At 43.2% G+C, this 13,528-nt stretch overlaps 1 protein-coding gene across 1 annotated transcript in view; it reads left to right on the plus strand.

Annotated features, from left to right (window-relative positions):
• Nucleotides 1-13,528, plus strand: part of PSMD1 (proteasome 26S subunit, non-ATPase 1) — a 125,882-nt gene that overhangs the window by 17,924 nt on the left and 94,430 nt on the right. The window contains exons 12-16 of the mRNA XM_048864644.2: nucleotides 411-584; nucleotides 2,334-2,445; nucleotides 3,388-3,584; nucleotides 4,008-4,103; nucleotides 4,738-4,802. Coding sequence (XP_048720601.1) covers nucleotides 411-584; nucleotides 2,334-2,445; nucleotides 3,388-3,584; nucleotides 4,008-4,103; nucleotides 4,738-4,802 — 644 coding nt within the window. The remainder of the gene's footprint in view (nucleotides 1-410; nucleotides 585-2,333; nucleotides 2,446-3,387; nucleotides 3,585-4,007; nucleotides 4,104-4,737; nucleotides 4,803-13,528) is intronic.

Genomic DNA, 13,528 nt, shown 5'->3' on the forward strand with positions numbered 1-13,528 from the left:
CTTGCCGATTTAGTGGTGGGAAAGGAGGGTTAAAGCCAATCTAAAATAGTGGGAAACCATTGTAATTGCTTTGTGGGGCTAGAACCTTTAATTAAAGCATCCTGATTATTTGGCCAAATATGGTTCCTGGGCCAAAGTTGTTTGCATTGGCTTTGGATAGCAATCATGTGACCAGAGTGTAGTCACATGCCTCTGTGTGAATAAGTAGCTCAGAAGTGCAGAGAACACAGCATTAAAAGATTGAACATGCTGGGGTTGTGTTAGATCACAGCATGGAAATTGGTGGCTAAAGCAGATGTTTCCTACTAAGTGTTTAATTATGAAGACATTGTTACAATATTTTAAGCACTGTTTTCTTTCTCCTCTTATTTTCCCCCTTTCCCCAACCCCTTTGGGCAATGAACTTGCAGGGTCATGAGAAGGAAGCTCTACAATTAATGGCAACATATTTACCCAAAGACACCTCTCCGGGCTCGGCCTATCAGGAGGGCGGAGGTCTCTATGCATTGGGTCTGATTCATGCTAATCACGGTGGTGACATCATTGACTATCTGCTGAACCAGTTGAAGAATGCCAGCAATGATGTGCGTACTAGATTTAACAATGAACCTAGTTGTGTTCTTGTACCCAACAGTGCGCTAGGTGCTTCACACAAACCAGGCCTTTGAGCGCTTACGCTTTAAAACAGATATGATACAACAACTGATGATCATAAACAGCCTGATAACAGGAGAAGGGCATGACTAAGACAATGGCTACAGCAAATAGCCTTAATGCCCTTCTTGTTAGTAATACAAGTGGGATTTTAGGATGGACCTGTATACTTGTTTCAAAATAAATGTCATCTACAGCATGACTTTATACCCATCCCTCCTTTGTTTTACGGTTGACTTACTGTATTATGCTGTGTTCTTGGCTCCAATTACCTACCAAAGGAATAAATTGCTGAAGCAACTGTGCTGCCAAACTATCTTATGTGTAAACAGAGCTTCAGCAAGGGTTTGCTCCTGACCACTCCTGGGCTTCTGCAACACTGACCCTTCTGTTTGGAACTGCCTCCTAATTAATGTTTGCCCAGCACCTTCCTCCCTGTCTCTTAAGATAGATAATAAAACAGAAAGTATCCTAATGCCACTATATAAATTCATGGTTCACCCATGTCTTGCATACTGTGTGCAGTTCTGGTCGCCCCATGTCAAAAAAGATGTAGTAGAATTGGAAAAGGTCCAGAGAAGGGCAACAGAAATTATTAGGATATGGAACAAATTCCATATGAGGAGAGATTAAAAGATTGGGACTGTTCAGGTTGGGAAAGAGATGACTAAAGTGGGGGGATAAGATAGAGGTCTATAAAATCATGACTGGTTTGGAGAAAGTGAATAAGGAAGTGTTACTTACTCCTTCACATAATACAAGACCAGGGTCACCGAATGAAATTAATAGGCAGCAAGTTTAAAACAAACAAAAGGATATACTTCTTCACACAGCATACAGTTAATCTGTGGAACTCATTTCCACATGATGTAGTGAATGGCAAAAGCATAACTGGGTTCAGAAAAGAATTATATTAGTTTGTGGAGAATAGGTCTAACAATGGCTATTAGCCAAGATGGTCAGGGATCAAACCCCATGCTCTGGGTGTCCCAAAACCTCTGACTGCCAGATACTGGGATTGGACAACAGGATGGGTCACTTGATAATTGCCCTGTGCTTTTTATTCCCTTTGAAGTATCTGGCATTGGCCACTGTTAGAAGACAGGATACTGGGTTAGATAGACCATTGGTATTGCCCAGTATGGCCATCCTTATGTTCTTTGAGGGTATCTCCTAAGTTTCCCACTAGGTCTGTGAATAATTCTAGCTGGAAAGATCACGCTCATTTTGGGCCTTATTTTATATCATATTGCTCCTTTTGCCTTCAGAGAATACCTGTATAAATTTCCATTCAGGGTCTATTGGTGCAACACATTTTGCCCATTGCCTATCTCTGTAGAATTGTGGCCCTATTTAAATAAGTCCTTGGGAAGAGTGCTAAAAATAAAGCATCAGAAAATCTGTTCTAGTGGGCTTGTAGCACCCCTTACTGAGCAGATCTATGGGCTGGCTTTGGGAACATAGCTGTTGTCTTGATCAGAGACAGCGATTGGCTGGGGCTGGCTGGAAAGGTAAAATTGGGATTTGTAACTAGGGGGCAACAGTTAATTTGAGTTTTTGGGGGGTAGGGCCATACACTAACGGTTTCCAGCTTAAAGCTCTGGCTTCTTCAGCTGAAGTAGACACGTTCCCATTGTAATACATTGAGCAGTAAGGAAAATGGTTGTGCTTTTTTGCAGATTGTCCGACATGGTGGTAGCCTGGGTCTGGGTCTGGCTGCCATGGGGACTGCACGCCAGGATGTGTATGATTTGCTGAAAACAAACCTCTACCAGGACGATGCAGTGACAGGTAAAGATGCTGCTTCTAAAACAACCATTTGAGACCTTGCTAGTAGTATAGACTATTTCCACGTTGCGTTTGCGTCCCGTGCAACTCTGCCCTGGCCTTTCCATGACCTACAAGGGGCTTTTATTTTGTTGCAGTAATACCTGTGGGCCTGATTGTATTGGAGATTGTACAGACACCTAGCAAGAGACAGCTGCTGCCATAAGAAGATTAGCCTAAGAATTGCAGGGACTGTGATTCAGTGAGCTGATGCTTCTTTTTAGGGGGTCCTTTATTTCACTCATGGGGCCTCAAAGAAACTCTTCTCCCCCCACACTTTTTTTTAAACCTGTTTTGACCCCACATTCCTGCCAGATCTCATGATGACCCCTTTGGCTAAGAGAAGCTGAGTGGAGGGGCTCATGAAGGCCACTACTGCACTGGTTCAGGTTCACAGAAGAGCTTATGAGATGATCTGCATGTGTACTGGCATGAGAAACACATTGAACCTGGGAGGGCATAGCACTAACTCCAGGGCTCATGGGCTGGTGTCTAGTAACATGATACGGGCATACAATCCAATACACCTTCCATAGTGAGTCATTAAAATGAAGACACTGCTGCATTAACAATCTATCTTTTAAGTAGCTTTATTTCCCAGGGAGTGATTTTATTATACTGCTGTCTATTGGAGGCTTCTGCTATTGCGGCTCTGTGTAAACATCATCGGTATGCATTCGCAATTTTCCTTTAGAAGTGTCCTTCCTTCCTTCCTGTAGCTTTCGTGAGTGAGCAAACACCATGCTGAGCAGCAGGTCTGCTGGGCACAGTGTCTAGAAACTCTGTGTTGACCTGTATCTCAGTAGGATGAGAGGCTGCTGGGTATTGTGTTTACACAGGCATTGCTATATTAGTCTATTTTGGGAGCTCTGCATGCTTTACTGATTCCCTTTTGCTGCTGTGCAGGTGAAGCAGCTGGTCTGGCATTGGGTCTGGTAATGCTGGGATCTAAAAATGCTCAGGCTATTGAGGACATGGTTGGCTACGCACAGGAAACGCAGCATGAAAAGATCTTGCGGGGCCTGGCTGTTGGCATTGCTCTGGTGATGTATGGGAGGATGGAGGAAGCAGATGCCCTCATAGAGAGTCTCTGCAGAGATAAGGTAAGTGTGCCTGTGTTTTGATACTATCATGGTCTGTTTCAGAGATTTCCCCCTGCTCCCTTCTGAAATCTCCAGCTTTGGTTAGAATGACTGCTTTCACCAGAAAATTTTTTCCAAATAACTGAATGTGTCGATGTACTTGTTGGGTGATGTGTGGCAGTGGTCAGTAAAGTTATTCTGAAAGGGTTGGACAGTTCACAGATCATGATACTTTTTGCCTCTAGGTCATTAGTGCCAAATGGCATTCCCACCTGATGGCTGTTCTGCGGCGTGTCCCATGCCTAGTAGACAGGTGCCCATAGCCCGTTGTCGCCTTTGTTGGCAGCTTCAGAGCCCAGGAATTGAGGAGACTTGGAAACTGAACTTCTGAGTCCTAGCTGTGTCCGTAGAAATATAAATATTGAAACACTCTCTATCTTCCAGGATCCAATCCTCCGTCGTTCAGGAATGTACACTGTAGCTATGGCTTACTGCGGCTCAGGGAACAACAAGGCAATCAGACGTCTGCTGCATGTTGCTGTAAGTTCTGCAGAGCCTGGGGCAGGTAACGGGATAGCTGGCGTGGTGGCAGCAAATACGCAGTCCATTGACAGAACTCGGTAGCTGGAATGCTAATATTCCAATCTAAAACAGTGATGTAAAGGGAATAAGTGGCCTCTCTTTGCTTAATGGAAACACGAGGATTAGAAGTCCTAGGGTTTGCAAACATTAAAGCTAAGAGACATTCAGCAAGAAAATAAACAAACTCCAATATTGCTTAAAGCAACACTATTCTAAAAAGTAGAACACAGCAAGAGTACTTGCTAGCTGGGCCTAAGAGTTTCTTATCTGCTCCAGATAACCTTCATAATAATTTATTGTGCTGAGCAGAAACAGGGTAGCCTCTAAAATATGGAGGCCATCAGCTCTTTCTGACTAATAGGTCTGTGATTAAAAAAAAAATAGAACTTAAAACATGTCACAGTGTGGGAATGGTAGTTCTTTGTGAGTCTATTTCAGCCAAGGATAAGTTACCTCGCTGAATGTAACTGTTCATTTTTCTATCTCTGTAATCCCAGGCCTATATCCCAGATCAAATCAAATGCATGAGCACTGACGCGAAAGGTTGGGGGTTTGAACCATTCTCTTAACATCTTGTTTCCTCCTTAATTAGGTGAGTGATGTCAATGATGATGTGAGGCGGGCTGCGGTTGAGTCACTTGGGTTCATTCTGTTCAGGTACAATTTCTAACTGCATCAGTCCTTCAATATGACTTGTCTGGGAGATTTTTTTTTTTTTTTGAAAGCATGTGTGCTTCATCCATCTCACTAACTGAATCAGTTGCTAACTAAATGGAAGCTGTAAATGGATAGAATAGAGGGAGAATGAAATCTAGGTCAGTAGTAGAACCCGTCTCCTGTGCATTTCATGGACCAGTGGATGTATTGGTATGTACTGGGATGAGATATAAATAGAAGGAAAAAGAGTCGTGCAATCTTGCATTGTGAGTCATGGTGTGGTCCCTTGTGAGAAGTAATCTGAAACTGCACAGTGCCCTGTTATGGTGAATCTACACGTGGGCAATGACATTTTGGGGCAGAATGTATACTTTGAACACATCTTTTTAGTCAAAACCTTTGACTGATGTAGTATTTTGTATTTCCTCTAAGTGGCTTTGACTGAGCTGACTTTTGATTACCCTCCACACACTGGAGATGATAGTTGCAGTGTCTGTTCATGTTTTAAGGAGAAATTGGCTTCAATCTAATATGCGAAGTATGAAGAAAATAAAAATTGACCCTCTGAGCTGGTACCAACTCTTGGGCACTTTATAGGAAACATTGGATTTCACGTATGTAGCCTCTGGTTCGTTTTGTACAAGGAAATAGTGGATTACAGTAAGTTTCTGAGACGCTCTAGCATGTAAAACTTCTGTGTCTTTAATTAAATTCGTATTGAAATTTTCCACAGCGAGTTGCCAAGTAGAGTTAAGCAAGTGAAGTCTAGTTACAGATTTAGGGAATGTGTCTGGTTTTATCAAATCATGGGTGGGTAACACTTGAACAGCAGTTTTGCTCAGTACATATTGGATAAAGTAACTTCTTTTTTTTTTTTTTTAAAGAAACCGCAGTCATTTATAGCAGTAGACTTCCTAAATAAATATTCAGCAGACAACTTAATGAGCTATTTAGGAGGTCTCCAGACATATGGCCCAATTGCCTGAACAGAGTGAGATGAAGTTGGAAAACTTGAATTCCTCATTCCATTTGCAAGATAAGTTAATTAAAAGTCGAATATACAGTCTCTTACTAGACACCCTTGAGATGACCCTTCCAAAACAAATGTGTCTGCCTGATGACTGCCTAAAATGTTGTTGGAAGCAGTTGCTTCTCTAGAACTAACTCTGAAGGTAGGAGATTGTTTTGAAAATCAGACTTTGTTAAAAATAGCCCCTACATTTGAAAACCACCTTTTAGTTATGCAGGCTGTAATGCCAAAATGGGACATGTACTTTCAAGTAAGTCTTTCATCTTCTGAAATTAGAAGGAGCAAATATTTTTTGGCCGTCTTCTCCTAATGTCAAATCACTCTCTCACCGATTCTGTGGGTAGCACTTTACAATGCCATAGGCATGTGTCTTTATTTATCAACTTGGGAAGATGGAAACTTGACTTGAAATTTTCATTCATATATTGACATGGGAGGCCAAGTTTCAGACTTGGACTGTCATTCTTGTATATTGGTACTGGTATCCCCTTCTAGGCCCCTAAATCCCACCTTTGCATGCCCAAGTCTAGAGAGTGGGTCTGCAGTCTGCACAACACATGGGATAATTCTGGGTAAGTAAAATTGTATTACTAATACTTTGCTCTTCTATGATGCCTTTTGTCTGGCGATCTCAAAGTACTTAATGAATTTAGACTAGAACCCTGTGAGTTAGGTAGGCGTCAACCTAATTTTACAGTGGAGGAAGCTGAGGCACAAGGGGTGATGTGACTTGCCCAAGATCATACAACAAGTCTATGAAAGAGCTGACTCTGCTGCTCCCAGTCCTGTGCTTTGCCATAAACCCTTGTATTCCCTTGTCTTTTTTTAAACCTAACGCTCACACTAATAGAATAAGGTGTTGGGGATAGTGAGTGAAAACAATCTTTGCTTATTAATGAGTAAACCAGAGAGAGGATGATTGCCCAGTTACTAAGCTTGCTGGTAGCATCGCCATCCTAGGCACAGTTGTGAGGTGAGCTAATTTCCCAATAGTGAAAGTATCTAAATAAATGAATAAAAAGCTTTTCATGTCAGCCTTTGCATGGAAGTACTTCCGTCGCTTCCCTTCCAGGGCAACCTATCTCTGGTGCTTTTTGGGACTCTCTGTTTACTTACCCACACTTCCACATTGGCACAGCTGTTTTTCTGCCTGAGGAGAGCTGCTTCTCTATGGGTAGTAGTCATCTTTGCAGCAGCAACGGAGAACACTTGCTGTCCCCAGAGCTGAGCGTGTTGTTGTCTCTGCTTTGCTCCAAGCACTAAAGAATCAACTCCTGGGAAGTCAGAACTTTAATTAAGGGTCTCCCATGTGGCTGTAGAAGAAGCACTTCGTGGAGGAACGCCATTTCAGGGTTATCCACCCCTTTAACACACCCCACCCTTAACCTCCTCGTGGGCACCCTCTTAAGGTTTCAGGTGTCCTAGCAGTCACCCCTTTCAGGCAGAGACCGGTGTCCCTCTACATTCAGATCGGGGTGGAGGTTAGACTTAGTCTCTCTGTGTCTCACTGTGATTTCCCCAACAGGTCAGACTGGGGTCCAGCAGCTGTATTTTACTCTTTTTGTGGGGGCTACGCAAGCTACCACCCAGCCTTCACAAAGCAGATTACATTGATTCTTAGGGCAAAAGCATCACAGGGAAAACCTCTAAAAAACAATGCAGGGATTTACATGCTTACTAAGCATACTCAATAGTTGCTGATCAGCCCTATGGGGTCCTGGTAGGCCAAAGGCCTTCCTACACTTCAGTAAGAGTTGGGGGGGGGGCCCCCCAGGACCAAAAGTCCTATCCATTTGCTGAGTCAAACAGAAGACCCTGAGTCTGTTTATACTCAGTGTCTTATAACAAAGACTTGCTTTGACTCCCAGCATCTTGAAAACAGGTAAATCAGTCCTTTCTTTTATCTGACAGGTGGTCAGACTTCAAAGCCAGCCTTGGGATTTTGCTCTACTCCCCCTGTGATTCCAGGAACATACAAATACACATGATTTGTATTGTCTGAAAAAGGCTATGAATATTGTATAACTCATACTGTCTGGCCTATCTCCATATAATGGGGTTTTGAGATTTTAAGTGTAAGAGACAATATGGTTCTGAAAGATATATTGCAACCACATGCAGTGTACGTTCACAAGAAACGTTATCTGTGATTTCACACGCGTTGATATGAAACCAGAAGAAGCTAAATCGCTGTTAGATGCCCCGGCTCTGTGACTTTGTAGCCTTCACATGTTAGCGCAAAGATCTGCTTTCCGGGTGGATGTCCTAGGTATTTAAAAGTCTTCACTGGGCAGTTCGCAGGTACTTCCTGGGAAATTAGTGGCAAAAATGCAGGCAAGAATAGAGGTTTGCGTAAGGGGGATAAGCATTTGCTTCAAATGATACAAATAGCACATGGGCTGGCTTGGTGATATGCTGCCAGAGTATGTCTACACATCATCTAGGTGCCCGTGGCTGGCGTGTGCTAGCTGACTTAGGCTCACGGGCTTCAGGCTGTGTCACTGTTGTGTAGACATCTGGGCTCAGGCTGGAACCTGGGCTCTAGGTTCCTGCAAGGCGGGAGGATCCCAGAGCTTGGGCCCAAGCCCAGAATTCTATATAGCAGTGAAACAGCCCCGCAGCCCAAGCCCTGTGAGTCTGAGTTGCCTGGCTGTGTAGATAGACTCCCCCTCCCCCCAGAGGCCTGGGTACAGTAAAGTTCCCAATTCCACTCTAGTTCATTCACTCAGTCTGTTAGAGGCAGTGTGGCCAGTCCTAAGGGGAGAGGGCCACGCCTGCTTTCTGAACAGCAACCCCATCATCTCATTAACAGCAAGTATTTCAGTAAAAAGACTCCTTAAACATCACTGCTTCAGCATGGACACTTCAAGAGAGTTATTGTCCAGACCGTTGGTTAGTATTGGAGGCCTTGGTGTGAATGACAGCATTATCTTCTAGTGGCTAAAAGGACTTGGAGGTCATCTGGGTTCTACTTCCTGCACTGCCATTGACTTATAAGTGTGGCCTTGGCTGTCTTGGTGCGTGCGCCCTGTTTGTAAAATGGGGTAATTATATTTGCTTTCATAAAGTCCTGTGAGAAGCGGAGGTGAAAAATATTATTGTGTGAAGTATTATTTCTTTATTGGCTATTTCAGGCAGAAGGCAAAATACCTGCTGCATCATTATTTAACACTTACTGCAGTGTGGAAAAGGCCATAACCAGGTTGGGCCCCATTGTGCTAGAGGCTGTTCAAACCTATCACAAATGTCAGGCCATGCCCGAAAGAGTGGACCGGCTTTAAGACAAAGACATAGCAGGTGGAGGAGACAAACAAGGAAGCTGGGGTAGGGTCTGGGAGACACGATAACAAATATAACAGGACACACACAACTCTTAGCTGGTCAGTAGAATGATTGCAGCTTTCCTCTGCCTTGCAGTCAGGTTGCTGTTTACCCAAACACTCTATGGAAGAAGTGAATTTTGAGGAGGGACTTGGAGGAGAACAAGGTGATAGCTTTCTGGATTTTGACTGGGAGCGTTCACCGCTTGTAAGGGGCGATGTGGGTGAAAACGTAGAAGTGCTTATCAGAGAATTGGGCAATGGAGGCTGGTTTCATTGATGGAGCAAAGGCCGGAATTGACCTTGCAATAAGCTGGTGGGGCTAAAATGTGGAGGGCTTTGTCAGAAAAGACTGGAGGTTTGTGTTGATGCAGTGGATTAGGGAGAGCCAGTGCAGGGACTTAAAAAGAAGGGATGATGTACTCAGAGCAGTGAGCCAAGAGGAGTTTAGCAGTGGCATTCTGAATAGATAAGAAGAGGGTGAGTAGACATGCAGTATGTTGTCAGGTTTAATTATGTGTTTGTTTTAATTTTAGGAGTTTACCATTTAAGACCTTTGTTTACAGAATGTCAGTCAGTCAAAGAAGAATGAATTCACACTCTCTGAAAAGCAGGCCTCTTAGAAGTGCCTAAAGCTGGGTGCCCAAAAATGGGGTTACCACAAATCACTAGTCACTTGATAGTCTTGATCACAAATTGTCCTATTCGTCATCTGAAAACTACTCAGTTTGATTCTCTTGAGTGTGATCCAAGACTTCAGCACATATTGGTTGACATAATGAACTCTTTTTATAAATATTCTGAATTCCCTGCATGGGCAGCAGGTGTCTCCCAAGAGCTGTTCTACTACGCACATGGGCACAACCCGTTCTTCACCACACAGGGAGCTAGCATCTCCAGAGGCCAACTGGTACTGTTTAAGTGATCTCTGTATGTCTGTAAACAAAAGGAAAATTCCACACGCTCCTTCCATTCTTGCAGGGATCTTTCATCCAAACAGGTTCTGGCACAACATTTTTGTTCCTTGATCTCACCATCACTTTCCCCTCTCCACCAACACAAAGCATAATTGGTCATTGATAACTTCTTGCTACAAGGGGAGGCTTTCAGGGCTCTGATTTAAACCGTTTACTGTATCCTGACATCTCTGTGGGGCACTAGATACCAGTCTGCTTCTGTAGGTATCTTTTTTATTTTCTGTTGCTGTGCCTTTCCCTAAATTTGACATGTAACCTGGCATCTCTACTTCCACAGTACCCCCAGCGAGTAGTGAGAATAGGACCTGCACAGGGCACATGGCATCTCTTTAAACTAAGCTACAGACCTTGGGCATGCTAAAATCTAGCCAGGTGAGCTGAAAGTCCTGAACCTGTCCTTATGCCCATTCCTGTCCTTAATCCTTTCCCTGGCTACAGCATTTCCTCTGACTTTGAACAACCAATATGAGAGTGAGGAGCTTTAAATGCTAGGCTACCAAGCAGGGTCTGACCTGGCCTCTGTACTGCCAAGGATTGGATGCAGTCCTTGGATGCTTACCAGAGGAATCTTGAGTAGGAGCAGAAGTTATTTTACCTCTCCACTTGGCACTCCTGCGACCGCTGCTGGGATAGTGTGTTCAGTTCTGGTGACCTCAATTCAAGAAGGAAGTTGATAAACTGAAGAGGGTTCAGAGAAGAGCCATTAGAATGATTAAAGGATTAGAAACCATGCTTTATAGTGAGATTCAAGGAACTCAATCTATTTAGCTTAACGAAGCAAAGCTTAAGGGGTGACTTGATCACAGTCTGAGAGTATCTACGTGAGGAACAAATATTCAATCATAGGCTCTTCTGTCTAGCAGAGAAAGGTATAGCAAAATCCAATGACTGGTAGTTGAAAACTAGACAAAATCAGACTGGAAATAAGGTGAACGTTTTGACAATGAGGATAACTAACCATTGGAACAATATACAAGGGTTGTGGTGGATTCGCTCACTGACCACTTTTAAATCAAAACTGGGTGTTTTTCTAAAAGTTCTGCTCTTAGGAATTATTGTAGGGCAGTTCTCTGGCCTGTGCCACGCAGGCAGTCAGACTAGATGGTCTCTCACAATGGTCTCTTCTGTCATTGGAATCTAGGAAAACTTTGTGAGCTAGAGATGAGGAATTTGAATAGTGTCTTGCATGCCCATGTGTGCACCCTGAAACCACTATGAGTCTTGTCCTGCCTCTGCCCTTCCACACTGGAGAATTAAAGACCAACGTATTCTTGCATGATGGTAAAAAACATTTATTTATAAACTATGGCTTCTCTTGTCTTAGAAAGCGATGGCTTGAATTGGGCTGCTTATCAACTCCAGTATGGTGGGTGCTCAGCCCCTCTGAAAATCAGGAATCAAAGCCCTTGCGTGTTTATGGCTTACATCTGTTTTGTACTCGGTGGACATGAGCGAGCTGCCTGCAGAGAACATTTGAAGTAGCTGGACTGCAGCATGGGAAGGAGATCAGCCTTTAAATTGCTAAAACTGTGCTTGCCCTTTATGCACACGGGTACTGAGGCACCCAGGTCAGGAGCTGGTTACTGCGGCATGCCTTCGGGCTCGTTGTGGGAAGGAGGAAACAGTGACAGTGTTTGTGACCATTTTAAGATCCCTTTTTACGTAGCGCTTTACGCGCTTCTTAGCCCTGTTTTGTGAGCTGAGGCGCCTGTGCCGTTCCAGATGCTGACATCTGTTAGAAAGGCAGTGTCAGTCTCCTCTTCGGTTTGTCAGCAAAGGAAGGGCTGATCTCACACTGGCTTTTGGAGGTATTTACACCCGAGCCCAGTCTTGTGCCGAGCCCCCTGATTTAGAAGTTTTTTTTTAAATGTTTTTTTCAGCCGCCGCGTTCTGTCAGTTTATTGCCTTTCCCCTTTCGAAAATACCTTCAGCTTCCTACTAACTCTGCTCTGTGGCCCTTGCAGCATCTTCCACGTGCAGATGGTTCCTAAACCTGTGCAAGTTCAGATCTAAAGTAACATCCATGGGTTGCTGGAGGCTAATTGGAAGTGCTTGCCTTGGAGAGCCAACAGAGGAGTGGGCACCAACTCCTAGCAAGTTCAGTGAACTGCTGGTCCTCTGATGTTTCACATGCAGTTGGGCGTTGTTACTCTTTTGCAAATTATTTCTTCATGGGAGTTGTCCCGTTTGACTTGAAAAATCCTTACATTTTTATTCGGCCTAATCTCTGAGCACAGTGGGTCAAGCCCGAAGCTGGATAAGACATGTTTCATTTTAAGTGCTGGAGTATGATCAAGGCTTCCACAGGAAGAAGGCATATTGAACTCTCTGTGCAAATGGTTCTGATGTGACAGATGTGGAGATGATCACAAAATAGGAGAATGGATTTGCTTAATGATTTATGTTTTCCCTAGGCAATTAGTGCTACTGCTGTAGGACAATTATTGTTAATGGCCCCATCACACGCTATTAAACATATTTTCCCCTTGGACGACAAGTAAATCTGTAAACAAGTCCTGTAGCATAGTCTTAACAAAGATAAAAACAGCTTGACTTTTCTTTTTCAAGTATATGATCCTGTGTTTGGCTATTGGATCTGAAATTACTTCACAGTTAAGAGTTGTCTTGATGCCAAAAACATTAATGAGCAGAGGAAAGTTTTAATACATAATCAGTATGCAGCAGAGAATTGTGGTTCTCAGATTAGTCCATGTGCCATGTATTCCTAATTGTTAATTATTTTGTCAGTACTTGAAAGGTGGTTGATTTAATACATTAACTTTCCCTGAGATCACAACCCTTTGGTCAGATAGATACTTCTGTTGCATATTTTATACCTAGGAAAGGCTGGGAGTGTACAGTAGCATGCATATAGAACAAATCCATGAAAATAATTGTTCATGGAGCTAACTCTGCCACAGGTCTGGGCAGGTGTCTGCTTGTTTTTGGCCTTTAAGTGAGTGACACTGACATGGCCACAGTGAAATACATTTTAATCTATAGCTGACATTAGATTTTTTTGAAAGCATCAACCTTTATAGCTCTAACTCGGTGATTAACAGGTTTTTTTTTAAGCATGAACTTGTGATCTGGGAAACTTTTAACAGCAAGGGTAATTAGCCACTGGAACAATCTATGAAAGAAGGTGGTACATTCTCTATCACTGGAAATCTTTACATCAGGATTGGGTCTCTCTCTGTAAAAGAGATGCCGTGGTTCAGCCAAAAGTTATTAGGCATGATGCAGAAATTACAGGGTGAAATTTATGGCCTGTTAGGTGGGAGGTCACATTAAATGATTACAGTGGTCCCTTCTATCCTTTAAAATATATGATCCCTTTTCTCCCATTTGTAGTGAGTTTGAAGACTTTTGTTATGGGTTACAACTTAAATTCAGACA

This window comes from Caretta caretta, chromosome 9 (genome assembly GCF_965140235.1).
Source record: "Caretta caretta isolate rCarCar2 chromosome 9, rCarCar1.hap1, whole genome shotgun sequence".
Classification (NCBI taxonomy): domain Eukaryota; kingdom Metazoa; phylum Chordata; order Testudines; family Cheloniidae; genus Caretta; species Caretta caretta.